Source organism: Bubalus bubalis, chromosome 2 (genome assembly GCF_019923935.1).
Source record: "Bubalus bubalis isolate 160015118507 breed Murrah chromosome 2, NDDB_SH_1, whole genome shotgun sequence".
NCBI lineage: Eukaryota > Metazoa > Chordata > Mammalia > Artiodactyla > Bovidae > Bubalus > Bubalus bubalis.
Genome location: NC_059158.1, coordinates 45,727,818 through 45,751,975, shown reverse-complemented (window position 1 = coordinate 45,751,975; position 24,158 = coordinate 45,727,818). Strand labels below are relative to the sequence as shown.

Genomic DNA, 24,158 nt, shown 5'->3' with positions numbered 1-24,158 from the left:
GTACACATATATGTATATATATGTATGCATATATGTGTGTGTATATATATATGGGTATATATACATACATATATAATATATATTATGCTATATATTATATATTATATATTATATTATATATGTATAATATATATTATGTTATATATGTATAATATATTATAGCATAATATATAGCATAATTAATGTGTATAATATATAGCATAATTAATACATATACTGATAACATTATACTTAATAACATATATGTGACATATATATTTGCTTCCAAATTGGGAAAGGAGTGCATTAAGGCTGTATATTATCAGTATATACTATATATATATACATATACTGATAATATATATATATATATCCTGTATATAATATATAGCATATATATTTTTCTTTACAGCATCAGAATTTACTTTCACCACCAAATACAACCACAATTAGAGGCCGTTTCTCCTTTGGCTCAACCTCTTCATTCTTTCTTGGGCTATTTCTCTGCTCTTCCCCTGTAGCATGTGTATGTCTGTCTTAGTCGCTCAATCATGTCCAGCACTTTGCGACCCCATGGACTGTAGCCCACCAGGCTCCTCTGTCTTTGGAATTCTCCAGGCAAGGGTACTGGAGTGGGTTGCCATTCCCTTCTCTAGGGGATCTTCCCAACCCAGAGATTGAACCTGGGTCTCCAGCATTGCAGGCAGATTCTTTACCATCTGAGCCATGAGGGAAAACTCCCAGTAGCATATTGGACACCTACCAACCTAGGGGTTTATCTTTCAGTGTCATATCTTTTTATACAAAAGTACTGTTCATGAGAAATGCTGGGCTGGAATATCAACAACCTCAGATATGCAGATGACACCACCCTTATGGCAGAAAGTGAAGAAGAACTAAAGAGCCTCTTGATGAAAGAGAAAGAGGAGAGTGAAAATTTTCACTTAAAGCTCAACATTCAGAAAACTAAGATCATGGCACCTGGTCCCATCACTTCATGGCAAATAGATGGGGAAACAGTGAAAACAGTGGCTGACTTTACTTTTCTGGGCTCCAAAATCACTGCAGATGGTGACTGCAGCCATGAAATTAAAAGACGCTTACCCCTTGGGAGGAAAGTTATGACCAACCTAGACAGCATATTCAAAAGCAGAGACATTACTTTGCCAACAAAGGTCTATCTAGTCAAGGCTATGGTTTTTCCAGTGGTCATGTATGGATGTGAGAGTTAGACTATAAAGAAAGCTGAGCACCGAAGAATTGATGCTTTTGAACCGTGGTGTTGGAGAAGACTCTTGAGAGTCCCTTGGACTGCAAGGAGATCCAACCAGTCCATCCTAAAGGAGATCAGTCCTGGGTGTTCATTGGAAGGACTGATGTTGAAGCTGAAATTCCAATACTTTGGCCACCTGATGCGAAGAGCTGACCCATTAGAAAAGACACTGATGCTGGGAGGGATTGGGGGCAGTAGGAGAAGGGGACGACAGAGGATGAGATGGTTGGATGGCATCACTGATTCGATGTACATGAGTTTGGGTGGACTCCGGGAGTTGGTGATGAACAGGGAGGCCTGGCATGCTGCGGTTCATGGGGTCACAAAGTCAGACACGACTGAGTGACTGAACTGACTGACTGACTGTTCTTGGGGTTATCAAGGCAAGAATACTGAAGTGGTTTGTCATTTCCTTCTCCAGTGGACCATGTTTGTCAGGCCCTAACTAGCAGCCCTGATAGACAAAGTGCCTGAAAAACTATGGATGGAGGTTTGTGACATTGTACAGGAGGCAGTGATCAAGACCATCCCCAAGAAAAAGGAATGTAAAAAGCTAAATGGTTGCCTGAGGAGGCCTTACAAATAGCTGAGAAACGAAGAGAGGCTAAAGGCAAAGGAGAAAAGGAAAGATATGCCCATCTGAATGCAGAGTCCCAAAGAATAGCAAGGAGAGATAAGTAAGCCTTACTCAGCGATCAATGCAAAGAAATAGAGGAAAACCATAAAATGAGAAAGACTAGAGATCTCTTCAAGAAAATCAGACATACCAAGGGAACATTTCATGCAAAGATGGGCTCAATAAAAGACAGAAACGGTATGGACCTAACAGAAGTACAAGATATTAAGAAGAGGCGGCAAGAATACACAGAAGAAGTATACAAAAAAAGATCTTCATGACCCAGATAATAACGATGGTGTGCTCACTCACCTAGAGCCAGACATCCTGGAGTCTGAAATTAAGAGGGCCTTAGGAATTATCACTACAAACAAAACTAGTGGAGGTGAAGGAATTCCAGTTGAGCTATTTTCAACTCTTAAAAGATGACACTGTGAAAGTGTTGCACTAAATATGCCAACAAATTTGGAAAACTCAGCAGTGCCCACAGGACTGAAAAATGTCACTTTTCATTCCAATCCCAAAGAAAGGAAATGCCAAAAAATGTTCAAACAAATGCACAGTTGCACTCATCTCACATGCTAGCAAAGGAATGCTCAAAATTCTCCAAGCCAGGCTTCAACAGAATGTGAACTGAGAACTTCCAAATGTTCAAGCTGGATGTCGAAAAGGCAGAGGAACCAGAGGTTAAATTGCCAACATCTTTTGGATCATCAAAAAAGTGAGAGCATTCCAGAAAAACATCTGCTCCTGCTTTATTGACTACACCAAAGCCTTTTAGTGTGTAGATCACAACAAACTGGAAATTCTTAAAGAGATGGGACTACCAGACCACCTTACCTGCCTCCTGAGAAATCTGCACACAGGTCAAGAAGTAACAGTTAGAACCAGGCATAGAACAACGATTTGGTTCCAAATTGGGAAAGGAGTATGTCACCCTGCTTATTTAACTTATATGCAGAGTACATCATGCGAAATGCTGGACTGGATGAAGCACAAGCTGGAATCATGATTGGCAGGATAAATATCAATAACTTCATATATGCAGATGTCACCATCCTTATGGCAGAAAGTGAAGAGGAACTGAAGAACCTCTTCATGAAAGTGAAAGAGGAGAGTGAAAAAGCTAGCTTAAAACTGAACATTCAAAAAAAGAAGATCATGGCATCAGGTCCCATAACTTCATGGCAAATAGATGGGGAAACAATGGACGGAGTGACAGACTTTATTTTCTTGAGCTCCAAATTCACTGCAGATGGTGACTGCAGCCATGAAATTAAAAGACGTTTGCTTCTTGGAAGAAAATCTCTAACCAACCTAGACAGATATTAAAAAGCAGAGACATCACTTTGCTAACAAAGGTCTGTCTAGTCAAAGCCCTGTTTTTTCCAGTAGTCATGTATGGATATGAGATTTGGACCATTAAGTCAGCTGAGTGCTGAAGAATTGATGCTTTTGAACTGTGTTGTTTGTTGGAGAAGACTCTTGAGAGCCCCTTGGACTGCAAGATCAAACCAGTCAATCCTAAAGAAAATCAGTCCTGAATATTTATTGGAAGGACTAATGCTGAAGCTGAAACTCCAATACTTTGGCCACCTGATGCGAAGAAAAAAAAAAAAAAAAACTGACTCATTTGAAAAGACCCTGATTCTGGGAAAGATTGAAGGAAGAAAGAGAAGGGGACAACATAGGATGAGATGGCATCACCAACTGGATGGACGTGAGTTTGAACGGAGGAGAAAGGAGCAACAGAGGGTGAGATGGTTGGCTGGCATCACTGACTCAATGGACATGAGTTTGAACACATTCAGGGAGATAGTGAAGGACAGGGAAGCCTGGCAGGCTGGAGTTCTGGGGTAGCAGAGAGTCAGACATGACTTAGCAACTGAACAACAGTATATATCATTAATATTACTATATATAGTAATCTTAATAGATTCAGAAAAAAACATTTGACAAATTCTGTATTTGTTCATGATGTAAACTAAACAAATTAACTGTAGAAAAAATGTACCTCACTAATAATATATATGTCATTCTATTAATGGATATTTCATATTGACTAGTTTGTGTATTTTAAAATATCCTTGCATACCAGGTATAAATCATGATCATTGAGAATGATTTTTTTAATGTGCTTCTGTATTCAATTTGCCAGTAATAAAATATCTTAATTGCTGTAGATGTATATGAATTCTTGAAACCTGGTAGCATACATGCTCCAGCTTTGTTCTTCTTTCCTGTGGCTATCTTGGGACTGTAGGTTTTTTACATTACCATTTAAAGTTTAGAATCATTATTTCAATATAATCCTCTCTCTTCCAAAAGCATAAATAAATAAATCTCTAATTCTTAGATTAGAATGTTAGTAAATTAATAAATCAAGTTGGGAATGCTAATCTAAAGGTTTGGGGTCATTAATATAGTATAATTCTCCTTTTAGCTAGGTCTTCTTTAATTTCTCCTAACACTAAAAATCTTGCACATTTTTTCATTGAAATATTCCCTCAGTTTTTAAATAGTTACATCATTTTAGGTTATGTTTATTTTTAATTTCCCATTGCTTCTCACTACTATATAGAGCTACAATTTGTATTTTACATTAACCTAATGCGACTGATGTTGAAGCTGACATTCCAATACTTTGGCCACCTGATGCAAAGAGCTGACTCATTTGAAAAGACCCTGATGGTTGGAAAGATTGAATGCAGGAGCAGAAGGGGACAACAGAGGATGAGATGGTTGGATGGCATCACCGACTCAATGGAGATGAGTTTGAGTAAACTCCAGGAGTTGGTGATGGACAGGGAGGCCTGGCGTGCTGTGGTCCATGGAGTCGAGAAGAGTCAGACACAACTGAGTGACTGAACTGAACTGAACTGAATAATGAGTGATGCTGAGCATCTTTTCCTGTGCTTACTACCTATCTGTATGTCTTCTTAGGAGAATGCCTCTTTAGGTCTTTTTCCCACTTTTTGACTGGATTGTTTGTTTTTCTGGTATTGAGTTGTATGAGCTACCTGTATATTTTGAAGATTAACCCTTTGTCAGACATGACTGACATGAGTCAGACCTGACTGAGCAACTGAACTGAACTGAATATCAAGAAAGCTTGCCAAATATGCTATTTCTAACAGTTTATTTCTATATGTATTTTTTAATTTTCTATACACATAACCATGTCATTTGCAAACAACTTCAGTTGTATTTCTTTCCACACTCTGCCTTTATTTTTTGTTTAATTTTTGCTTGATTGTTTGTTTGTTTTACTATACTAGATGGAAACTTCAATAAAATGTTAACAAAAATAACAATAAATGTTTTACTTTTCAGTGATAAGGGGGAAATGTTCAGCATTTGACCATTAATTATGATGTTAGCTACTGGGTTTTTGAGAGTAGACTTTATAAGTCTAGGGAAGGTAGATTCTTTTCTTAACTTGCTGAGGTTTTTAAATCATAAATGACATCTGAGGTTGGCAGAATTCTATAATGACCGCCACACTCCTGCTCCCTGGTGTGGTTGCCCCATATAATCCTCTCACTTAATTGTGGAAAGGACCTGAGGATATAATGGGATGTCACACCTGTGATTAGATCATGTTGTCTCACAAAGTTGAATAAGTTTTGAAGATGTGATCAAATCTCCAATCAATTGGCTGTGAGTTAATTAAAAGGGAGATTATTCTGCCTAAGCTAATCATGTGAGCCCTTTGAAAGAGAGTCTAGAAATCAGAAACTGTTGTTCTAATGATCTTGCAGCTATGTTTGGAGAGGATGTATGAGAGTATCTATGAGGGGACAAGTGGCAAAAAGCTATTATTACAATTCAGCACCAATTAAGATGAGGCTTCCCTGGTGGCCCAAACAGTAAAGAATCTGCCTGCAATGCAGGAGACCTGGGTTCAGTCCCTAGCTTGGGAAGATCCCCTGGAGAAGGAAACAGCAACCCACTCAGCAAAGGCTCTTTGCTGTTTGCAAAACAGCAAACCCAACCCAAGTATTCTTGCTTGGGGGAAAACTCCATGGGCAGAGGAGCCTAGTGGGCTACGACTGAGTGACTCACACACACACACACACACACACACACACACCAATTAAGATAATCATTTTTTTCCATCTTTAGTCTGGCAATGTGATGAACTGTATTCATTGATTTTACATTTAAAACCAACTTCACAGTCCTGCCATAAACCTCATTTGATTATATTTGCCCTTTTTACATTTTACAACTGGGATGTTTTGTTTAGAATTTTGTGTTCATAAGAGATATTGACCTGTAGTTTTCCTTTCTTGAGTTGTCTCTGTCAAGTTTTGGTATTGGTGTTATGCTGATTTGTAAAATGAGTCAGGAACTGTTTCTTCTCTATTTTCCTAAGGTATACTGATGTAAAATTGATTTTATTTGTTCTTTAAATGTTTGGAAGAATTTACCAGTGAAGTGATTAGAGACTGGTGAGATTAGTAAGAGTTTCTTTTTAATACAGTCAGCTTTTCTAACTGTATTATAACTAGATTTTCTATTCTCACCTTGTATGAGTTTTGATGCTTTGTTTTCCAATGAATTTATCCATTTCATCTATATTTTCAAATATATTGGCATGATGTTTGCATAGCATCTTAGAGCCTCTTAATAATCATGAAAGATGAGAGTGAAAAAGCTGGCTTAAAATTCAACATCCAAAAAATTAAGATCATAGCGTCTAGTCCCATCACTTAATGGCACATAGAAAGGGGAAAAGTAGAAACAGTGACAGATTCTTTCTTCTTGGGCTCCAAAATCACTGCGGATGGTGACTGCAACCATGAAATTAGAAGATGATTGCTTTCTGGAAGGAAAGCTATGACAAACCTAGACAGTGTATTAAAAAGCAAAGACATCACTTTGCCGACAAAGGTCCATATAGTCAAAGCTATGGTCTTTCCAATAGTCATGTACAGTTGTGAGAATTGGACCATCAAGAAGGCTGAGTGCCAAATAATTGATGCTTTCGAATTGTAGTGCTGGAGACCTTTTAAGACCTTTGCTGTCCCTTTGGACAGCAAGGAGATCAAGCCAGTCAATCCTAAAGGAAATCAACCCTGAATATCCATTGGAAGGACTGATGCTGAAGCTGAAGCCAAAGAGCCAACTCATTGGAAAAGACCCTGATGCTGGGAAAGATTGAAGAGAAAAGGAGAGGAGGGCAGCAGAGGATGAGATGGTTGGATAATATTACTGACTCAGTGGACATGAACTTGAGCACACTCTGGGAAATAGTGAGGAACAGGGAGGCCTGGCATGCTGCAGTCTATGGGGTTGCAGAGAGTTAGACATGGGTTAATGACTGAACAACAACAACAACAACAATATCTATTGAACTGAAGACAGCCTTCCTTTTTTATTTCTATGGTAAGTTTTTTTTTCTCTTGGTTTCTTTACATGCTTTCCTAGGAATTTAATCTTATCAAAGAATCAAATTTTTGCTCTCTTGATATTCTCTATTGTATGTCCACTTTTTTCATTGATTTCTGCCCTTTTCCTTTTAATTCCCTTCCTTCTATTTTTTGTTTGTTTGTTTGTTTGTTTTTGAGGTTGGAGTTCTTTATCTAGATTATTAAATTGCTTTTTTCAGCTTTTCCTCTTTTAATATATGTATTGATTTTAACCTTTTATTTTTCAAATACATGCATTTCCTATTAAATTCAGTACTGCTTTAGCTAACTAACACAAGTTTTTCCATAGCACACTCTGTAAAATTTAAATCCTTTCAATTTGTTGAACTTGCCCTATAACCAGCATATGGTCAACTTTGGGAAACATTCCATAGGCACAAGAAACTGCCCATTAATATCTGTGTCTAGTGTTGTATGAATTTTAAGCTACATAATAGCTTTTTAAAAAATCTTCTATACCTTTACTTATATTTTAGCTGTTTTCTGTATGAAATTATAAGTGAGATGTGCTGGAATAGGCAACCAAATTGTAGATTTGTTTTTCTCTTTTTTCTATGACTTTTGCTTTATATATTTTATACTGTGTTATTTTAGCTTTTGTTTGAATGAAAGTGTTTCCTACTTACCTTCTTTGAAGAAATTTGTCAATGGATATATTAATAAAATTCTGGTTTCTCCTACTTGGAGTTTATTGAGCTTCCTGAACTTAGGTTGATGTCTCTCAGTTTTGGAAAACTTTTGACCATCAGTTCTTCAGATTTTGATACTGCCTCATCCTCCTCTCTCTCATCCTTCTGAGAATATAGTTATACATACAATGAATTAAGTCAGAAAGAGAAAAACAAATATCATATATTAACACATATATGTGGCATCCAGGAAACTGGTGCAAAGGAACCTATTTGCAGGATGAGATAGAGATGCAGGTGCAGAGAGCAGATAGGTGGACATGAGGGGGGCAAGGAAATGGGATGGGATAAACTGGGAGACTGGGATTTCCATACGTACACTGCTGCTGCTGCTAAGTTGCTTCAGTCGTATCTGACTCTGTGCGACCCCATAGACAGCAGCCCACCAGGCTCCCCCATCCCTGGGATTCTCCAGGCAAAAACACTGGAGTGGGTTGCCATTTACTTCTCCAATGCAGGAAAGTGAAAAGTGAAAGTGAAGTCGCTCAGTCGTGTCCGACTCCTAGCGACCCCATGGACTGCAGCCTACCAGGCTCCTCCATCCATGGGATTTTCCAGGCAAGAGTACTGGAGTGGGGTGCCATTGCCTTCTCTGCTACCAAGTGTAAAATGGTGGGGAGCTGCTGTACATCACAGGGAGCTCAGGTCTGTGCTCTGTGATGACCCAGAGGGGTGGGATGGGGAGGTGAGAAGGAGGTCTAAGAGGGTGGGGATATATGTATGATATATGTATGATTTACTTCATTGCACAGCAGAAACTAACCCAACATTGTAAAGCAACTATACTCCAATAAAAACAAACAAACAAAAGTCTGAATGTGTCCCACCCATCTCTTACTAGTGCTTTGGATTTTCCATTATATTTTCCTCTGTGTACTGCAACTTGGATATATTTTATTACATTTATTTAAGATATATCATTTTGTATGCTATTTAACCCATACATTGAGTTCTTAATTTCAGACATTGCATTCATATCTACAAAAACTCTTTTTTTTTTGTATACTGAAACCATTCAATGAAATTCTCCATCTTTTCATTCATATTTTTAAATATTTTTTTACAATGGTTATTACATCTATTGCTTCTATTGACAGCCTTTTCCCTTGGTTATTGTCACGTTTTCTGCTTCACGTGTCTCAAATGTTTAAATGTATGCTATATACTTGGCCATAATAATTAGAATTGTCCCTTGATGTCTGTGGCGGATTGGTTCCATGGGACCTCTCTCTTTTGCACTAAAATCCATAGTTGTTCAAGTCTGCCAACTAAAAATTGACACTTTCCAGCGTGGCAACCCACTCCAGTACTCTTGCCTGGAGAATATCATGGACAGAGGAGCCTGGTGGGCTACAGGCCATGGGGTCACAAAGAGTCAGGCATGACTGAGCAACTACACCTAACACATCTGCCTCTAAAAGGATGAAGTCACTAGCTGCTGCAGTCTCTGAGCTTCAACACACCTGAAAAGAGTTCAGGGATGAGATCAGGAACGAGGTACCCTGTGTTCTGGAAAACTGGCAGAATAGGCCTTTAGATAATTAAATATTTTCAGATTTTATGAGCTTAAATTCTTGCATCTTCTCATATCTAGAAAAGCACTAAAATCTTTAATGGAGACATGTGACTAGCTGTAACCTCCACAAAACTAGCAGCAACCTTCTGCAAAAACGTGTATTTGATTGCATGTACTCTCCCTTCACCCAAACCATATATATATATAGACCTCCTCCTCATCTCTTACAAGCAGTTTCTCGGAGCTATCTGAGAGGCTATCTTCTGGACTATAGTCCTTATTTTGCCCCAAATAAAACAACTCACAACTCTCACATTGTGGGGCTTTTTGGACAAGTCTTTTATATAAAATAGCATAATATTTGTGTATAACTTGCACACATACTCTCATATACTTTAAACCATCTCTAGGTTACTTATAATACCTAATGCAATGTAAATGTTACGTAAAAAGATGAAAATACAATATAAATACTATATAAATAGTTGTCAGTGTACAACAAATTCAAGTTTTGATTTTTGAAACTTGGTAGAATTTTTAAAATATGTTTTGCATCTGTGGATGCAGAACTTGCAGATATGGAGGGCTAACTGCATAGATATTGACACTGAGTTGTGTCAATTTCCTAAAGAAGGTTAATCTTATCTTCTTCAAGAGTGATATGGTGAAGAATGGAACCCCTCAATTTAGTCAAGAACTGAGCAGGGTCAGGGCTACAGAAAAGTTTGGTTAAACTTAGTTGTGTGTGTGTGTGTGTGTGCGTGCGCATGCATGTGTGTGCCTGGTTGCAAATATTTCAAGTGCGTGTTTCAGGCTCTCTTCAGGCTTGTCCTTCCCCGCTTTTGGCAGCAATGTAGACACTCTGTCTCCCCCTTCCCGTAACTACTCATAATATCCCAGCATTCAGAAATATTCCAGGAGGCTCAAATAATATATTCTCTTTCAAATATTATAAATATTAACTGTTGAACACTAATGTTAATTATTGACTACCTCAAGCTGTATTTTAATAAGGAAAATGATATTTGAGAAAGCTAAGTTTAAATACAAAAAAGCATCATTCTACTCAAGGTCATGTGTGTGTGCCTACTAATTGCTAAATCATGTATGACTCTTTGTGACCCACCAGGCACCTCTGTCCATGGGATTCTTCAGCCAAGAATACTAGAGTAGGTTGCTATGCACTCCACAAGGGGATCTTCCCAACACAGGGATCCAACCCATGTCTCCTGCATTGCAGGCAGATTCTTTACCACTGAGCCACCTGGGAAGCCCATACTTAATGGCATAACACCTCTATATATCAACAAGATAAATACAGGTGGTGACCACACACTTGGGTGATTGATTTTTTGTGAGTGCCTTTTGGAAAAATCTAATTAACAAGAGTCACTCAAGTGAGCACAAGACCTAATATTTAGTATTTTGTAAGTTATAATTTGCCTTCTAATGCATATATTCAAATTAAAATTCTATGATAAATAGACATATTCCAATACTCTTGCCTGGAAAATCCCATGGACAGAAGAGCCTGGTAGGCTGCAGTCCATGGGGTCACTGGGAGTCAGACACAACTGAGCGACTTCACTTTCACTTTTCACTTTCATGCATTGGAGAAGGAAATGGCAACCCACTCCAGTGTTCTTGCCTGGAGAATCCCAGGGACAGGGGAGCCTGGTGGGCTGCCATCTATGGAGTCACATAGAGTCAGACACGACTGAAGCGACTTAGCAGCAGCAATGGCAGCACCAGCAGCATACAGTAGTCATGTTTGGATGTAAGAGTTGGGCTATAAAGAAAGCTGAGCATCAGAGAATTGATGCTTTTGAACTGTGGTGTTGGAGAAGACTCTTGAGAGTCAATTGGACTGCAAGGAGATGCAACCAGTCCATCCCAAAGGAAATCAGTCCTGAATATTCATTGGAAGGACTGATGTTGAAGCTGAAACTCCAATATTATAGCCACCTGATGCAAAGAACTGACTCATTGGAAAAGACCCTGATGCTGGGAAAGAGCGAAGGCGGGAGGAGAAGGGGATGACAGAGGATGAGATGGTTGGATGGCATCACCGACTCAATGGACATGGGTTTGAGTAAGCTCTGGGAGTTGGTGATGGACAGGGAAGGCTGCCAAGCTGTAGTCCATGGGGTTGCAAAATGTCAGACACGACTGAGTGACTGAACTGAACTGATGATAAACAGCATTACCTAAACTTTATTTCTGATAGAATAAAGGGTATATGGAGTTTCCCTAGTGGCTCAGCAGTGAAGAATCCACACTCAGTGCAGGAACTGCAGGAGACACGGATTCCATCCCTAGGTCAGAAAGATCCTTTGGAGGAGGGCATGGGAACCCACTCCAGTATTCTTGCCTGGAGAATCCCATGGACCAAGGAGCCTGGTGGGTTACAGTCCATAGGGTCACAAAGAGTCTGCCATGACTGAAGCAACTTGTCACACATACATACAAAGGGTATATGTTATAAGGACCTAGGATAATTCATCAAAGTTTATTGTAGTCAATCAGGTAATAATTCCAATCTTCTTCAAACTGTTTCTTACATATAACTTTCTATAACTTTAGGCTAATGATTGTTTTTTCTCAGTATAGAAACATATGTGTTATAAATTGGTGAAAACAAAAATAAAACTCTATATGTATATTCAATACTAACTTTACAAAGCATCATGCATAACAAAAATAATGTAAGAATACAAAGTTGATTGACATATATGAGAGAACACTGATCAATTTTTTAAGTTTATATAGATGATAAGAGGCAAGTTTTTCTGTTGATTTCATTTTGAAAAAAATACTGATTCACTGTTATAATTTGAAATATGAAAAGTTGAAAACTATTACTATAACATAAATGATTATAATGGATTTTGTCCTGGAGAAAATACCAATATTACAATCAACAGTATAGTGATTTAGGATATGACTAAATAATACAAAACAGGGAGTAGAGGCACAGATGATTCTAAAATACTCACTTCACAGTAGGAATTCAATTGGAAAGTGTTACATACCCAAAATTTTTCTTTCTGCCCCTGTGCTCCTCTTAGTGTGCCCCATCTAGAAATAATAATAAAAATTATTGGCATGGTTAAATATGCTTGATTTGCATCTTGATAAAACACAAATCATTGTGGGAATTATAGCTTTTCTATTTCCCTCTGTCCCACCATGTCTCACTATGGAACTATCATCATTGCCTACAGAAAGGTGAGTGTACTCTTTCTTTTTAACCAAAGCATCATTGACTTTTTAAGAGTACACTTATCTAGCCCAAATGGCTTGAAATCAAACTCATTGATCAAAGGAAATAAGCCTTAGGGTAGCTGGGATGCAAGGATTTAAAGTATTTAAATATGTCTTCCCTCTTTATGTCTCATCTTCCGAAACTCTACTAAAACTCTCCAAGAATACTGATAAAACCATGATGTAAATAAAGATAATTGCTATAAAAGTGTGTTTTTGCAAATATATTCATATGCATATATTATTCTGTAAAATGACTAATATGGGATTTCCCTATATACATGCACATATGGAAATCAAATCCTATATTCTCAGTAAATGAAGAGGGAAAAGTTGCAGAATGTGAAAAGGAACTTAAGAGCCTATTGATGAGGATGAAGGAGGAAAGTGAAAAAGCTGGCTTAAAACCCAACATTAAAAAAACTAAGGATGATGGCAACCAGTCCCATCACTTCATGGCAAATAGAAGGGGGAAAAGTGGAATCAGTGACAGATTTTATTTTCTTGGGCTCCAAAGTCACTGTGGATGGTGACTGCAGCCATGAAATTAAAAGATGTTTGCTCCTTGGAAGGAAAGCTATGACAAACCTAGACAGTGTATTAAAAAGCAGAGATATCACTTTGCTGACAAAGGTCCGTATAGTCAAAGCTACAGTTTTTCCAGTAGTCATGTACAGATATGAGAGTTGGACTGTAAAGAAGGCTGAGCACTGAAGAACTGATGCTTTTGAATTGTGGAGAAGATGGAGAAGACTCTTAAGAGTCCCTTGGACATCAAGGAGATCAAACAAGTCAATCCTAAAGGAAATCAGTCCTGAATATTCATTGGAAAGATTGATGCTGAAGCTCCAATACTTTGGCTACTTGATGTGAAGAGCTAACAAATTGGAAAAGACCCTGATGCTAGGAAAGATTGAAGGAAAAAGGAGAAAGGGGTGGCAGAGTATGAGATGGTTAGATAGCATCACTGATTCAGTGGAAATTGAAAGTTGCTCAGTCATGTCCAACTTTTTGTTACCCCATGGACTTTACAGTATGTGGAATTCTCCAAGCCAGAATACTAGAGTGGGTAGCCTTTCTCTTCCCCGGGGAATCTTCCCAATCCAGGGATTGAACCCAGGTCTCCTGCATTGCAAGCGGATTCTTTACCAACTGAGCTATGAAGGAAGATATCTCACTAACTCAATGTACATGAATTTGAGCCGACTGTGGGAGATAGTAAAGGAGAAAGGAGCCTGGCTTGTTACAGTCCATGGGGTTGCAGAGTCAAATGCAACTTAAAGACTGAATGATGAGGATGATTCCATTCTCAATGTAACAGATAACAATTCATTAAAAAAAAAAATCAAGGCTTAAAACACCTCTTCTTTTTTTCTGATTAAACCCAGTGACATAAATGTTACTAACATGTTCTATTTACTAATGAAATATCAAGACGTGTCCAAGATCCTAGAGTGGGTATGTTGAACCACGACTCCAAATCCCATGTTCTTCTCAATATGTTATATTGCTTCTCTTATAAACATTCAGTCCCCAACTGCAATGTGTTATGAATTGCATCAGTTTTATGTGGAGAAGCATATTTATCACCACTTCCATGTGTTTTGGTGGATTATGGGAAAATAATCCTGCTCACATCAATTAATCCCTAATAGTGTCAGACTTTATTTTTTTGGGCTCCAAAATCACTGCAGATGGTGATTGCAGCCATGAAATTAGAAGACGCTTACTCCTTGGAAGGAAAGTTATGACCAACCTAGATAGCATATTCAAAAGCAGAAACATTACTCTGCCAACAAAGGTCCGTCTAGTCAAGGCTATGGTTTTTCCAGTGGTCATGTATGGATGTCAGAGTTGGACTGTGAAGAAGGCTGAGCTGCGAAGAATTGATGCTTTTGAACTGTGGTGTTGGAGAAGACTCTTGAGAGTCCCTTGGACTTCAAGGAGATCCAATTAGTCCATTCTAAAGGAGCTCAGTCCTGGGTGTTCTTTGGAAAGAATGATGCTAAAGCTGAAACTCCAGTACTTTGGCCACCTCATGCAAAGATTTGACTCATTGGAAAAGACTCTGACGCTGGGAGGGATTGGGGGCAGGAGGAGAAAGGGATGACAGAGGATGAGATGGCTGGATGGCATCACCAACTCGATGGACGTGAGTTTGAGTGAACTCCAGGAGTTGGTGATGGACAGGGAGGCCTGGCGTGCTGCAATTCATGGGGTCGCAAAGAGTGGGATACAACTGAGTGACTGAACTGACCGACTGACTGACCCCAAATCTCAACATGAGAGTGGTTTTCCATTGTATAAAAATCATTCTGGGAAAGATAAGAATTTGCTGTTCAAATATTATCAATATGTCCATTTCCCAGTAAGCTTTTTTTAATAGGGTATAAATAGAATGATGATGCGGTACCATAGAAGTATTGTTTAAAGATGGCAGGTTTATTGTAAGAATCTTGGGGGCATTCATGAGAATAAGAAATAATGCATTTGGATCATTTGATCCTGTGACTAAGAGGTTATCTCCTCCTTCTTCCCCAGTGGCTCAGATGGTAAAGAATCTGCCTGCAATGCAGGAGACCTTACTTCAGTCCCTGGGTCAGGAATATCTCCAGGAGAAGCAAATGGCAACCCACTCTAGTATTCCTGCCTGGAGAAGTCCATGGACAGAGAAGCTTGGCAAGTTACAGGCCATGGGGTCACAAAAGAGCTGGACACAATTTAATGACTAACACTTTCACTTTTCAAACTGATTCAGTTTTCAAAATCATTTTTCAACTTTATAATTACATCTGCATTCTTTTATTTGTTCTAAATAAGCTACTGACACTGAAAATTTTACCAGTCAAATGATTTGACCCCAAATATTCAAGAATCATTGTGTGCTTCTACCAGTAGATCACATCTAAACGCTGAGTTGCTCATTTTCTGCTCGTGATGGCTATCATGTCAATTTCAGGAAGGTCAAATTCTGGACCCCTCAAGAAAACATTCTTTCAGGCAGTCTGTCCACTAATTACTTTAGCTATTTATACCAAATACAAAATACATGACTAAATCGGAAGAATCTAAGGAGCCACTTGACTCCAAAACAATATAGGCAGGAGAGGACCCCCAAATCTGAGATCCATCAGCTGTGGTAAGAAGTTGAGGTACATCATGCTTGAGGCACTAAAGAGCCTCATAGGAAAGAACTTCCATTAGAGAAAGAGGTATCTAGACACAACGAGCTCAATCCAGTAGTTAAACATTTGTCAACAATGAGGAGGAGCCATTGAGAGTATAATCCATTCCCTGTCACTCCAATATGTCCAAATAGAGCTCCATAATGAACTCAGCTAAGTTTGGAGTTGGGGCAGAAACAGGTCAGACTTTTTATTAAAATCTGAAAAAGCTGTTTCACTAAAAGCTGTGTATGCCATAAAACACTTTTAGTAATACTCAAAAATAGAGGGTAATGATAGAAATGCATAAAAGTTTCTTTCCCACTTTGTAAGAGATTTCTACCTTCCTAGGCTCCACTGCATTGAGGATGGTACATGGGAAGACAAAGCAGTATACCAGAAGGAATTGAAAACACATAATGGCAAAATACACCATGAAGTAAGAATTGCATGTATTATAAGCCCATTTTAGATATCCCTAGCACTCTCAGAAATATTGAGACTGTTTTGGAGCATGAAGATCCACAACTGCATATGGGGTTAAGATATACCAAAATGATGACTACCCAATAATTCCATTACCAACAATCAAAGACTAACTACAGTGGACCTTTGAATAATATGGGCTTGAATTGCATAGGTCCACTTGTATGGAGTTTGTTTTCACTAAAAACATACTACAATACCACAGGGTCTGAAGTTGGTTGAATCCATGGATGCCGAAGTATGGGTGCTGAGAACAGCCTGTAAAGTTACATTCAGGATTCCGAGCGTGTGGGGCTCGTGCTCAACCTCAGCGTTATTCTAGGGGCAACTGTAATCCTAACAGCCCTAAGAAACAGCATTTTCTCACAAAGAAGAAGTGTAGTTGTATAATTTTTCTTATTCTATATCACTGAAAAAAAGTAAATAAACTATTCTGTAGACATCTAAGAAGTAAAAACTTTCACTTTTACTTTTGTTCAAGTGTCATATTTTTAATATGTTCCTAATATTTTGTTATGACTATCTAAATAATATTTTAATGATATAATAGCAAGCATTCTTATCTTATAAGATAGCCTATCAACTCTTTGGAGTTGCCTTAAATTTCTTTTCAAGTAGTATTGCTATTTATTATCATTTTAAGATGCATTATTTTGAGCACCAATCATTTTTAACCCAGGGAGAAAGTCGGTGTTCAAATCATTATAAACATTCTCAAGGTAGACAGAAAAGTTCATTAAATCCTTCAATAAAAGTGAGAGAGGAAAAGGAAATAAGTAGGATAAAGCTGATAATTTCAGGGGTTTGGATGCTTGTGAAAAAAAATTATAAACAAAGGATGTTGACCTTTATGCAAAATTCAGTCAGAAAGAACATATCACACCTCCGCACAGAAGCTATTGTTCAGTTTCCCTGTGTTACAGCCTCTGTGTCAAATGACAAGCAAGTTTCATCCATCAGAGACTCTAACGTTTGCACTACAACCTTCAGCTATCTTTTCTTTCCTCTGTCTTCTGTGGACAGTTCCTAAGATGGTAACCAAATATCCCATAAAGTGACAAGAAGTGTTATAGCAAGGTAGACGTGTGGGTTATTTTCTAAATATCCCAGGATCTGCATGACTGGGAAGAATCAGACCCTAGATTATTAATATAGTGAATGCATATATATATATATATATATATGAATAGTATATAGTGAATCCATACACACACACACACACACACACACACATTTATACTTTCCTGAATTGTGGTACCGGATTTTGCTTGCCATTGTACCAACAGGTTGAAAATTTTAGGAATGTGTATATATTTTTACAAATATCTACTCATCAGACAACAAATGTCTTTGGGGACATGAGGATTTTCTTTACATTAATATTTGCTCAAAACCTGTTTACACTTTTCTTTGCTTCCCTTGTACCTCTTCAATTTGAGAAGTATTCACAAATATTTGTTTAAATGGACCAGTACCTTAACTGTCCTTTGCTGAGATTCTTTCCCTTTTAAAATAAAGATGTTTTATATAAATTATTCCAATTTGGGGGGCTACCCCACATGGCATGTGGGATCCCAGTTCCTCAATCAGGCATCAAGCCCATGCCCCCTGCAATGGAAGGGAACCACCTTAATTAACCACTGAACCACCAGGGAAGTCCCTAAGATTGTTTATTAGGGAGGGATGACTTGGGAGATTGGGATTGACGTACACATACTACTATATATGTGTGCATACGTGCTAAGTCTTCAGTCGTGTGTGACTCTTTGTGACCCTATGAACTGTAGCCTGCCAGGCTCCATCTGTCCATGGGATTCTCTCAAAAAGAATAATGGAGTGGGTTTCTATGCTCTTCTCCACGGGATCAAACCCACGTGTCTTATGTCTCCTGTATTGGCAGCCGAGTTCTTTGCCACTAGCACCACCTGGGAAGCCCATTGCTATAAATAATATATAACTAATAAGGACCTATTATATAGCACAGGTAACTCTACTCAATATTTTGTAATGACCTATATGGGAAAAGAACCTTTAAAGAAGAGTGGATATATGGATATGTATAACTTAAACTCTGCCTTCTGGATTTATCTTATATTCTTACTTTCAGGTAGTTCTGGAAACATTACTCTTTTGCATAATATTAAGTCTTTCTTAGAGAGACCATAAATTCTGCAAAGTAAGCATTAAAGATGATGTAAGATTTTGTATTGCTAAGGTTATTCCCTTTGAAAAGGATGTTATTCTTTTCAGACAACTGTACTAAATGATACTAGACTTCCTAAAATGCTGTTTTAAGTTCTGTCTAAATAGTAAAATCATTGGAACTAAATAAGTATTTTGTATCAATATAAGATTTTAAATGATACATTTTTTTTCTCTCCTTTGGTTTCACTTGATTTTGCCATTGAGACCCATTTATCCAATGATGGTCATATTTGACATGGTAAATAAGAGAAAACTGAATATGCAATTTTCTTAAAGTAATATTGATATTACTATAAGTATTTTTTTAATATGAAAGCACAGAATCTCTTGTGTATTTCATCCATTTATTTCTGCCTTTATTCAGCAAACTACTCTTTGCTGCTAAGTCACTTCAGTCATGTCCGACTCTGTGCGCCCCCATAGATGGCAGCCCACTAGGCTCCCCATCCCTGGGATTCTCCAGGCAAGAACACTGGAGTGGGTTGCCATTTCCTTCTCCAATGCATGAAAGTGAAACGTGAAAGTGAAGTCGCTCAGTGGTGTCTGACCCTCAGCGACCCCATGGACTACAGCCTTCCAGGCTCCTCTGTCCACAGGATACCAGGCAAGAGTACTGGAGTGGGGTGCCATTGTCTTCTCCAAACTACTCTTTAGTACAAAGAAAATACATCTTCTCCCTTCAAGATGCTGATTATCTAAAGGGAGTGATGTTGGGAAATGAAAAACAAATGAATTTTTGTATCTTGTTCATGTCCCTGGATATGTTCCAGTGTCTTCTAGTTTACAATCTATGGGAACTTGAATAGAATTTGTATCCTACTGTTGTGTGAAATTGTATAAATCTTAATTATATTGAATTGGTTCAAAATTAAAAAATAGTAAAAAATAAATGTCATGGACATGTAATATACAACTTAGAGAATATAGTCAATAATATTGTCATAACTTTGGTGATAGATTGTAACTAGGCTTATTATGGTGATCATTTACTAATGTATAAAAATATTGAATCTCTATGCTGTATATCCAAAACTAATATGCTATTGTATCAAAAACTATAAGAATAAATTGAACTCTATAATTACTACCTTTTTGAAAGAGTGTTTCACAACTTTTCTATAGGTTACGGATGAAGAAATTAACTGTGAGGGCAAAGACAACTCCCTTCGCAGAGTGGAACAGAAATTCTTCAGGTGGAAATGGAGTGTAGAATTGTAAGCACTTAGTGCAAAGTCACGAGAGAGCAGTGAAACGCTATTGCAGCCTATTTTTACAGCAGCACTCAGTCCAGGGGCTGGAGGACAGCGGTGGGAGTGGCTCAGCCCACAAAGAGCACTCCAGGCTACAATGCTTGGCGTTTACAAAGCTGCTGATAAAGAGTCATCCAAATTTGGGATGTCACATGATCCGGGGACAACTTTGGTGTTAGCATAGGAATAGATTCCAGAGGGAGGATTCATTCATCTTAATCCCACAGTTTAAGATGAATGTTGTCATTAAAGCAAGACATAATGAAATGCCCAGTAAGAATGGAAGCCCTCTCAGTCAAATGCTGATTCTTTTTACAGCTGTGTCTCCAACTCCTGAAAAAGTGACTATCACAGAGGTAACCCTCAATAGACACTTTTTGGAGCAAGTACTGGGAATGAACAGGAAGGCATAGGTTTGAGAGCTATTTTGGAGATAAAAGGGAGGGAATTTACTGGCTAATATGTACCAACTGAAAGGGAGAAGGACTTGAGGCTAACTGCAGGATTTCAAGGTTGAATGAGCAGGAGGGTTCATCAAATATGGCAAATCTTGGTGTACACGTCACATGATACAAAGATGTATTCCTGACAACTGGGTTGACTGATCAACACCAAGGCTGTAATTACAGAACTGCTTGTTCTTCTTGGGAGTTCTCCCTACTGATAGTGGTTCTGCTTATTCACTTTTAAATTCATGGTTGTTCAGGGGTTCTGACAAGTAAAATACTGAAATAAAGAAGGAAAGCTGATGATTTAAAATAATGGTGAAAGTGACTTTCTGCAGAGTGAGAACCGGGAGGAGGAAATTGCAACCCCCTCCAGGATGTTTGCCAGGAAAATCCCATGGACAGAGGAGCCTGGTGGAGGCTGGTGGGCTACAATCCATGGGGTCACAAAGAGGTGGATACAACTGAATGACTGAGCACACACACACATGTAAAGTAAGGAATTCTGTGATGAGAACAATTATTTTCTAACCTACAAAGTCAAGATCATATTTGCTTAAGAATCAAGTTCTTTAAATCCAGCTAAGAATTTGGAGTGACAAGAAGAAAAAAATATTATATTGATGGTAAGTATATTACACTGTGATCCAAATATCTAGATCAAAATGTTGCAATGCTTCAGATAATTTTCACTTCTGGGGTCCCAGCATTTATCCAATAGACTGAAAAGAGGAATTCAAACTCATGTTTTCTGGGCAGACCAGTTCCATATCAGTGAATACAGATCCAGACAGATAAAAAGCAAAGTTTCTAAACAGTGGACATGTAAAGAAATTTGATGCAGTACAGACAACTAAAACCGGAAATTTTGGAGGAAAACAGGGAACAGATACATTAAGAGAGCCTGATATGAAACTCCAACCCTTCTTATTGAGGAAATGAAAGTCAGATAGGATACAAGTATAAAGAAACCACCAAATGAGTTTCAAGTCATAACAATGATAAGACTACTCTGGATATAGGACTACACTTTTAAAGGTGAGACTACAGCCAGATAATTAGGGCTCTTTAACACAAAGATTTGAAAGATAACTGCATTAATAATGAGGCAAAGATACACAGGGATTTGCTGTTTTATGAATGTTCTAGTGGAGACACTTAGTAACTTCATTCAAAAAATTACTCAGGCTTGGGGAACATGGCCATCTTGAATAGGACAGAGAGCCATCACAAAGTGCTAATTAATGCTAGATCAGAGATGAATGAGAATAGTTTGCATGGGAAAGTAAAATAAAATGATGGTCTCCCCCATCCTCCTTCATTTTTCTACTGAAACAAAATGTACGTCAAGCCAGGGTTCACCGAATCTAAGATTGGCTATTTTATTGATGCATTCTGCCAGTGAGCTATAAACTTTATCATTGGTTGAAATAGCATATGGAGATTTCTGAAAGACCAGTTTTTGTATGAAAGTGTCAGAGAAGATTGTATATTTTGTGTGCTCCTTAATTAGTCACCCAAACAACACTGTTTATTGAGTTGCAGGAATATTGCTTACACTACCCTATTGTAATATATCAGGAAGCAAAAGGATTGCTGAGTGTACTATCACATTTAATTTGACCTACAGAAAGGATTATGGAGGAAATTGATGACAAGGTTGTACTCAGTTCATGCCCTGGTCAGAACGACCCGCTGTGAAACTGGGAGAAGTATTCCTCTGCATTTACTATGTTGACAGATTATGTGCTGAGATGTCTGCACCATGAGGAATGTGCTGGGAGAGACTGTAGGACCAAAACTATCTGTCACCATCAGTGACAGTGAACTAGGGCAATATCTAATGAAGCTACACTGTGATGGAAAACTTCAGCCCTTTGATGTTGGGAGTAGAAATGGCTTTCTATCTTCTTATAAAATCTTAGCACTGAAAGGAGCCTTTGGGTTTGAGTATATGACTAATAGGCTAAATCTGGTCCACAGCCGGTTTGGTTGTTTGTTATTTTATTTTATTTTTTTATTGCGGGAGAGTTGACTTACAATGCTGTGTTAGTTTCAGCTGTACAGCAAAGTGACTCAGTTATGGGACAGTCAAGCTCATGCATCTACGTATTATTTATGTCAGCAAATGGCAGAGTTGAATAGTCAAGATCAAACAATTTTGCCAATTTAATCTGACTGTAATCCAATTTATTTCCTTCACAGATAATGCAACTGAGGCCAAAAGAAGTTAAGTAACAGTTCAAAACTATGTAGTAAGTGGCCAAATTGCCCTAGTGGCCAAGGAACACAAGCAACAAAATATAGGACCAGAGGCAGAAATGGGTGGAGTCCTTTCCAGCTGTGAAGAGGCAGTGAATGACGGGACTTGTGCAATTTGTAGCGGATGCCAAGGGAGAGGGGGCGCAACGAGAGAAGAGAAGGACATAATGCCAGGGGTCGCCCTTTGTGACTTCATGGAGGTGTCATGAAAGGCCTGGAGTGGGAAGGGCTGTAGGCAGCCCTAGAAGGATAATAGTGGTGATGATGAACAAGATGGGCTAAAATGAAAAGTGTGGGGATGGAGTCAGGAGGGACAGCTTGGCTGTGATAACAACATTCCATCAGGGTTGCGTTCACTCACATCCAGCCAACTCATGTATACACAGAGACATTATTAACCTAATTATTAGAATCATGGGGATGAAAATAATATTTGAAACACTTATTTTGAGGATCAAATGAATTAAAGTTTTCGTTTAGATTCACAGGTAGAACATGGCATCAGTCCCATCACTTCATGGGAAATAGATGTGGAAACAGTGTCAGACTTTATTTTTTTGGGCTCCAAAATCACCGCAGATGGTGACTGCAGCCATGAAATTAAAAGACGCTTACTCCTTGGAAGAAAATTATGACCAACCTAGATAGCATATTCAAAAGCAGAGACATTACTTTGCCAACAAAGGTCCGTCTAGTCAAGGCTATGGTTTTTCCAGTGGTCATGTATGGATGTCAGAGTTGGACTGTGAAGAAAGCTCAGCACCCAAGAATTGATGCTTTTGAACTGTGGTGTTGGAGAAGACTCTTGAGAGTCCCTTGGACTGCAAGGAGATCCAACCAGTCCATTCTGAAGGAGATCAGCCCTGGGATTTCTTTGGAAGGAATGATGCTAAAGCTGAAACTCCAGTACTTTGGTCACTTCATGCGAAGAGTTGACTCATTGGAAAAGACTCTGATGCTGGGAGGGATTGGGGGCAGGAGGAGAAGGGGATGACAGAGGATGAGATGGCTGGATGGCATCACTGACTCGATGGACGTGAGTCTCAGTGAACTCTGGGAGTTGGTGATGGACAGGGAAGCCTGGCGTGCTGCAATTCATGGGGTCGCAAAGAGTCGGACGCAACTGAGAGACTGAACTGAACTGAACTCATTCATCACCTATGAAATTTATTTTTTCTGCCACCTCTCCCTTTGTTAGTGAAACATAGACTTGGCCAGACCTTCTCTTTGACCTTCTCTTATAGAAGGAGTCAATCATATCCTACATGTTTTTGTTCAGAAACATGTAAATCATCATAGCAACACATGCTTTTAACAAAACCTCCGAATTCATTCATCCATCAGAATTGTTATATTCCTGGAGCAGAAGATAAAATCCTGAGCCTAGATTACAACACAGTAAGCTTCTATTATTGGTTTGGTCACAAATTTTATTTGGGTTTTTCCATAGCATCTTACGGAAAACCTGAATAAATCCTTTGGCCAACCTAATACATACTTTCTAAAAATGAATAGTGATTATTTTGAAAGTACTCTGTCTTTCAAGGGGCAATCTTGAAAGTTCACAAACATA

General features: G+C 38.5%; 1 protein-coding gene across 3 annotated transcripts in view; it reads right to left on the bottom strand.

The window, feature by feature from the left end:
- TINAG (tubulointerstitial nephritis antigen) overlaps positions 1-24,158 on the bottom strand; it is a 106,900-nt gene that overhangs the window by 5,340 nt on the left and 77,402 nt on the right. For 2 of the 3 annotated variants that reach the window (XM_045163423.1, XM_045163425.1), the window contains exon 10: positions 12,541-12,586. In XM_045163423.1, coding sequence (XP_045019358.1) covers positions 12,541-12,586 — 46 coding nt within the window. Of the gene's footprint in view, positions 1-7,929; positions 8,098-12,540; positions 12,587-24,158 lie in introns of all 3 variants that reach the window. The other variant, XR_006640255.1, reaches the window with a different exon arrangement.